This window comes from Macadamia integrifolia, chromosome 12, assembly GCF_013358625.1.
Source record: "Macadamia integrifolia cultivar HAES 741 chromosome 12, SCU_Mint_v3, whole genome shotgun sequence".
In the NCBI taxonomy this organism is placed as follows: domain Eukaryota; kingdom Viridiplantae; phylum Streptophyta; class Magnoliopsida; order Proteales; family Proteaceae; genus Macadamia; species Macadamia integrifolia.
Genome location: NC_056568.1, coordinates 8217092 through 8224194, shown reverse-complemented (window position 1 = coordinate 8224194; position 7103 = coordinate 8217092). Strand labels below are relative to the sequence as shown.

Genomic DNA, 7103 nt, shown 5'->3' with positions numbered 1-7103 from the left:
CGGCCCAATATCTCAAATAGAAGAAGGGATACATCAGAGGGGGGGGGAGATGATGGATGGGAGAAGGCCCCACAAAGCAACCACCAGCCTATTTCTAGTGGAATCCCAGACAGGCCATTGATGAAGGCAGTCAAGTTTGGAGCTGACATCTCAAAGTAGATGGTTTTCCAAATCTTATCAAAAGATCGAGAGTTAGAAGTCCATTTACGGAAATTACACTCCATCCAAATATGAGAGATTGCGGCTCCAAAAGGAAGCTTCCCAATAATGTCACATATAGAATGGCCTCCGAAAGTCATGTCAATCCATATCCATTCTCTAGAAAATAAAAAAATAAAAAGCATTCTTCTACGGTTGGCCAATAAGAACTTAGGACTCTTTTTCAAATGGAGGAAGCGAAAGGGCCAGAAAAAAAAGGTGGTCCACATCTTCAGTGCCATTACAGCATAGACAACAGGAAGGAGGGACATGCATGTGCCGGTGAATGAGAAAAGACTGGGTAGGGAGGCAATTGGAGATGGCATGCCAAGCAATGAAGTTGTGGTGCAAGATGTGCCCTTTGAACCATATAATGTAGTGCCATGGCACAAGGGGGCCCTTGGAGTAGATGAACTCCCAAGCAGAGGCCGAGGTGAATGAACCATTGGGAGAGGGGAGGCTATCTCTAGCTAAGTTAAATTAAAAGATTTAAGATTCCTACCTCTAGCTAAGCTAATGCAGTAATCCCGAATTCCTACTTTCTACCCATATCATAAGCCCATTAAAGTAGTCTATTACAAAGAAAACCTATGGGACCAAAGGCCCAACACCTACATAACCCAACCCAAGGTTTATTTCCAATAAAATAAGCCCTTTAGACGACTTGTCTGCATCAAGGAGGGAAGTTACCTTTTAACCCTTATGTTCCTGCAATTGCCAAGTATGGGGAGAGGACATGGGTTCTCAGTTCCGCATGCAAGGAGCAATTGAGAGACTCTATGCTCTGTCCCCTTGATCCACGCCCAAGTAATGACAAATTCTTGGATGAATACAGCTCTAAGGACAAGGAAGGGTTTCAGGCGACCGTAGGAAGTATCGAACAAAGTCCACCACAGGGATTAGCAGTGGTGGATCAAACCTATTGCCCTACCCATAACACTGACCTTGATTATGATGATGATGCTAAGATTTTGGTTAAACCACATGACTTCATTGAGATATTCAAGCGTCTCTTTGCATTTCTCATTCTCAGATACGAGGATTGGGAAGAAAGAGAACTGTTCTTCTGACAAATTTCTTACTGAAAGGCGCTTTCAAATTGATTGAATTTGAATTCGGATTCATGTTTTTTGTACTTTATACCAAGGCAGCCATAGTTTATTCTGTGATTGACTGTATATTCTATGGTCAATCAGTTCGTCCTTGACATTTATTTTGTTTATTGTGTTCTGGAGATCCACCGACCGACGTAATCATAAATTACCTATTGCTTGCTCTGGCCATCATACTGGAGATTTATGGGGCTATTGTTCTAATTAAATCGGATTCAACGTTCCTATGGCTAAGAGAGCGATGCCTGGTAGCAAAAGATGTCTGGAGATGCCCAGGAAGAAGGATAATGTGGTCTAATTCCATAGTGCAATACAGTCTATTATGGGTTTGGTTCAAAGAAATTTTTTTCTAGGAGATTAGGTAAGAAACTATGGAAGTCGTTGGGCATCAAGAAAAAGCCAAGGAAGTACTATTATACAAGCTAAAAGAAAGTCCCTGAAGAATTGAAAGAATTTATCTTCCAACAGTTCTGCAGAAAATCAGATAAGGCCATCAATTTCAAGGAAGCAAAGTGGCTATGCACAAGTAGAGGTGGTGAGGTAATCCAGAGAGAGTACAATGATCTCCATGGTTTGCTAGGGTGGAGTATCGAAGACTTAGAATATGACCAAAGCATTCTGATTTGGCACATCGATACGGATCTCTGCTATCAGTCTAGTAGTACAGATCAAAAGGGAGAGAAGAAAGAGAAGGGATTCACACAATTGAAGGGAGAAGAGAGGGAGAGAAGGGATCGACTTACCTTCGGGAGGAGCTGCAGGTCATCAGGATGAAGATTGTTCACGGGGAAGAGTTCAAGAATGGGATGACAGGTCCTCGTGGGGAAGGGTTCAATAATGTGATGATGGGTGCTTGCGGGGAAGGGTTCAAGGATGGGATGATGGGTGCTCACAGGGGAGGGTTCAAGTAAGGGATAGTTTTAGTGGAAGGTTAAATTGGTCAATCACCTTTTATTTTTAACACCATCCACAGAATTGGGATAGTTGTTGAAAATACAGGGGAGGTGATTGGAATTAGGGCAAAGTTCATGGGAGCTTCGAGTAGTATACTCTAATATTGAAAACAGGTAGTCCTTTAGTTCCTTCTACATGTAACCCTTATTCATGATTTCCCATGTTATATCTCAAAGCGACTTAGTTTGGAAAGCTCTATATCCTTTCATGTGTCCCAATTTAAAGTCCAAACATTCTCCACTTTCAAATATAGGTGTGGTTACTAACATGATGATAAGTGATAGATCTATTAAAGGACTATAATATATAACTTAATTATTTACAATTCTTTCCCACTGAGAAATAAGGAAAAATAAATAAATCCCATTTGCGTTCCCTACCCCTGTAATTCCTGTCGACCCTTCAAATTCTGGCTTAAGCCATAACTATCAATTGCTAAAAATTAATATTAATTTTGAGGAATCATTGAAGCAAAGTTTCAAACTGATTGCTAAACATCATTATATCCATAAAGATAATATTGCTGAGAATCATTTTTCTTAATAACCAAATCATTATTGTGTAAAATTCAATAAATTTAAGATACTCCCTTGGTCCAAATTCACCGTCATGTTAAAAAAGAAAACACATGCATTTAAGGAGGCTCTTTCAATAGCATTGAACCCCACAACTATACATTTTTTTTCCAATACCTACCTATCATTCTTCAATTCCATGCCTAATTAGCCACCATGATTAAATGGGGCATATTATAAGGAACTAAAAAACTTCTATGCCTACATTATTGGACTGGACAAACATTGGGACAATGAAAACACTCCCAACATTTTGGGGCAATCAAAAAACTCCAAAGAAGACAATTGGAGGGAGTAATTATTAGCCACCACAAATGGTAAGTAATAATTTAAAAATTCGTTTCTGGCTATTTTTTTATTCTTTAGCAAGCTTATTAATTGGGAGTAATTATTAGCCACCACAAATGGTTAGTAATAATTTAAATATTCGTTTCTGGCAAATTTTATTCTTTAGCAAGCTTATTAATATATTACTTTGCTATAAAGGTAAATATTAAATCAAACCTGAAATATACTCTTGACTCACTCGATCTACTTTTTTCTTTCTTTTTTTTTTATTTTTGGAAGAAAAGAGAGCAAGTTACTGGTTATTGTGTGGTTAGAAAGAGAAATATCTGTGGGGATACAACAACGTATTGGACTGACCCATCCAACTACAACCAGCTTACTAATTCCTCTCATGAAGATGCACACCCAAGGATATTTGAAGATCTTATTGCATATATTTTTCTGGGAATCTGGGGGTTTCTTTCCATAAGTTGAAACAGAAAGGAACAACTCTCGCAATTTACTCAATGAAATCACTGGAAGTCATGGAAAATAATACTGACCATCAGGTTCCTATTCAACAATATAAAACAACTATCACCTCTTTCTGAAAGGAAGAACTAATTTAGTTGGGAAAAGGCCTAGTTGAGTTGTATTCCGCTGAGTTTCAAAAGGAAGAACTCCTGCTATGCCTTTTAAGTTTTAAATAAGTTTTTTTCTAAACAGTCAAGTATACTGAGTAGTTTTATTAAAAATTAGAAATTAGATATTAAATTTTATTTGCCAAAAGATGCACCTTGTAGGAGGCAATCCTTTTTGAATGCCCCACTTAAAATATTTATTAAAAGAAAAAAAAACCAGAAAGGAATACATTATCAAGGACATTGGAGATAAGAATAATTAGAAACCAGAAAAGAAGAGCTGCTCCCCAAATAAGCCACACTTTCCATAAATAGTATGAATCCTAGAATAAAATAAAAAATAAAAAATAAATAAAAACCTGTCTAGCAGTCTTTGATGATCTGAAGTTGCTTCATCAATAGATGGGATTTCTCCGTTAATTTTAGGAACATGCTGCAAAAAAAAGGTAAATTATTATGAATTAGAAGTAAATTCACGCTCAGAAACACATATATAACTGCAAAATAAAATGATTAAACATCAACCATCCAGTAACAGTGACTAAGTTAGTTGTCTAAATAGGACGACCCAAAGTAGTCAAGCTTAAACAGTCAAAAGACAGTCAACATCTAAGAAGGAGATAACATTAAAAGCCAATCCAGGATGGACAAGTAACAGAATTTCTAAAAACTAATGCTGTGTGACAGAATGGATTTCTATCCTTTACCAATCAGAAAAGTAGATTCCTGAGTTTTTCCCCACCTTTTTTCTTTTTTTAGGCGGGGGGGCACCGGGGGGGGGGCTAATGATCTATTTCTTTTATATGGACTTTCTCTGATACCCTTTAGGTATCAAATAGATCAAAAGTTGTAATTCTTTTTTTTTTTTTTTGGCAGTCTTAGTATAACACACTTTTTCTTTCAATGAAGGTAAAATTCTATCATTCCACATGTGTACTCGAAAAGCATTAAGGAAAAGGAAAGCACAAGAATGGCATGATGAAAAGTCACTTTCAAATTATTTTGAAAAATGCTTTTGCCCCCATTTAAAATCATTAGCAATCAAAAGAAGGTTACATGGTCTAAATAAAACTATAGAGGTGTCATTCAGACAGTACCACGCACTAGAAACGCGCACACACACACACACACAAAAAAAAAAATGGCGTACCCAGTGAACAAGGCTCCTGCCACTACGGGGTCTGTCATAATGTACGCAGCCTTACAGCCCTCACCCCGCTGCACAGAGAGGCTGTTTCCCGACTCAAACCTGTGACCAGTAGGTTGTAATGAAGCAACCATACCGTTGCACCAAGGTCTGCCCTCCACACACACACACACACACACACACATATATATACCTATCATGCAAGTATCATACAAAAGTGCATGGTATATAAGTACTAAGAGGAGGATCCAAGTTGCACTGGTTACCACATATTCCAAATTCAAATGCTTACTAGAAGAATCATCATATTCATATTCTTTAAAACCATAATGAAACAAGTGTTTTCCAAATACAAATGTCATCCTTGCACTAAAAAAATCATCAAAACTTCCTCTTAAATTAATCAACAAAAAACAATCTGATAACTAGAAGCACAAGTGGTCAACAAAATATAAATACATAAAAATTCCAAATGCATGGTCCCAAAGCCAATTAAGAGGTGGGGCGACCCAGAATGATGGTGCTGAACCAGCTCCAGAAGATACCTTCTGAAGGAAGACTCTAATTTTAGGTTTGTAACAGACATGAATCTAACTTGAAAGAAATCACACTTACAGGAATTGGAACCATCTGATTCAACCTCTTTCCTACTTCACCATCAAGCATAGATTCATCTGTTATCTCTAAGGGGTTAGACCAGTCGTCCCCATTGTATGATTTCTCTTCAGGGCTAGAACATGAACTAGAGGGTCCCATATCATCAGTCTCATCCTGGCCACTTTCATGCCCTGTGTGACATAGAAAATATATATGAACTAAACAAACAGAAGGGAAATATTTACTGAACTAAGCTAAGAACCAATCTGCTGTTAAATTTCCCAGTACCAGAACTATAATTTCCCATAGATGGACCAAGCCAATCTTGTGCAAGAATTGATGCTTGTAACTGCTCTTCACCAGCAGCATTGGAAGTTCCAGATGCTTCAGCTACTGCAAGTTGTGATAACTCTTCCTGAAGGGCATGTGCAATAATCTCATCATTCTCTACACTGCTATGTTTTGTATCATAATGATCTTCTCTGACATACTGTTCAGTATAGTAGCTAGTATCATGTTGAGTGACAGCTCCACAATATCCAGAATTTTGAAAAAGATCACCCTCAAGAAGATGGAGACCCCACCGAACAACATCAGGATCGTGCTCATATGTAATCATAATTTTCAATCATAAACTTGTCTTTGCTCAAACAAGGAGGCAGGTGTAATCCTTGAAGAACGAATACAGCTTTGCCTCAAGAGAGCACAATTCTTCAGACGAGATCAATGGCACTATATCTTCCCTGGGAGAACACAGCAGAAAAAGTCAGTGATATTTGACTTGCACAGAGCACACTTCTAAGAAACTTCATCCTTCTTCTAAGGGAAGTACTATAAGAACACCCCCCCCCCCCCCCCCCCCAAAAAAAAAAAGGTGTATTAGAGTTTTGCCCATTTTCTTTCTCAATATAAGCAGATACCGTACCTGAAACACCATCAATGCAACAGTGCAACTCTAATAATAGGGTAGCTATCCATGTAACAATGGAAGGTGATGTTTCCCAAAATCACAAGACAAAGCTAGATCATCCATTTTTACCTTTATTTTAATCTAAGTCGTCCATTACCACTCAGAGTTGGGAGAGTGGATAGTATTGTCTAGAATATTGGTACACATGCGTGGACATACACAAGATATGTGCCAATACAAAAAGGGGGTATTTGACTGAATTAGACTACGAAATTTGACACGTGGTTAATCTAGACCACATCCTCTCTATCCAAAAGTTGGACTGGACATATCAAGGGTTGCAATCTTGGTGTTCTGTAGCAAAGCTAGGCTGTTGAGTTTGAGCTATGAGTTCTGACCTGAGCTAGTCGATCAGATTAGGTAGGGAGCTAAAGTAAACAAGTAACCTAGTTATCTAACCTTACCTTAACTACCGTAATTCCCTTACAACTCAGGAAGGTAAAAGAAGCATGGTTTAAAGTATCGGTACGTATTGTACCGTATCGATATCGGCCCTTACAGATACAATACTACCGATACGGTACATAGAAATTTTAAAATCCTTTTGCACATAATTTTTAAGGCGCTGGTAAGGCAGTGCTCCGCTTTTCGTGAAGTGGCGCCTTATGGGTTTTTTTTTTTTTAAACACATTTTAAAATTAC

At 38.0% G+C, this 7103-nt stretch overlaps 1 protein-coding gene across 3 annotated transcripts in view; it reads right to left on the bottom strand.

Moving 5' to 3' along the window:
• The window catches only part of LOC122057756 (OVARIAN TUMOR DOMAIN-containing deubiquitinating enzyme 12-like), a 25440-nt gene that overhangs the window by 11810 nt on the left and 6527 nt on the right, over positions 1-7103 (bottom strand). For 2 of the 3 annotated variants that reach the window (XM_042620004.1, XM_042620003.1), the window contains 3 exons: positions 5780-6234; positions 5510-5682; positions 4107-4180 (listed from right to left, as the gene is read on the bottom strand). In XM_042620004.1, coding sequence (XP_042475938.1) covers positions 4107-4180; positions 5510-5682; positions 5780-6110 — 578 coding nt within the window. In that variant the 5' untranslated portion in view covers positions 6111-6234. The remainder of the gene's footprint in view (positions 1-4106; positions 4181-5509; positions 5683-5779; positions 6235-7103) is intronic. The other variant, XM_042620005.1, reaches the window with a different exon arrangement.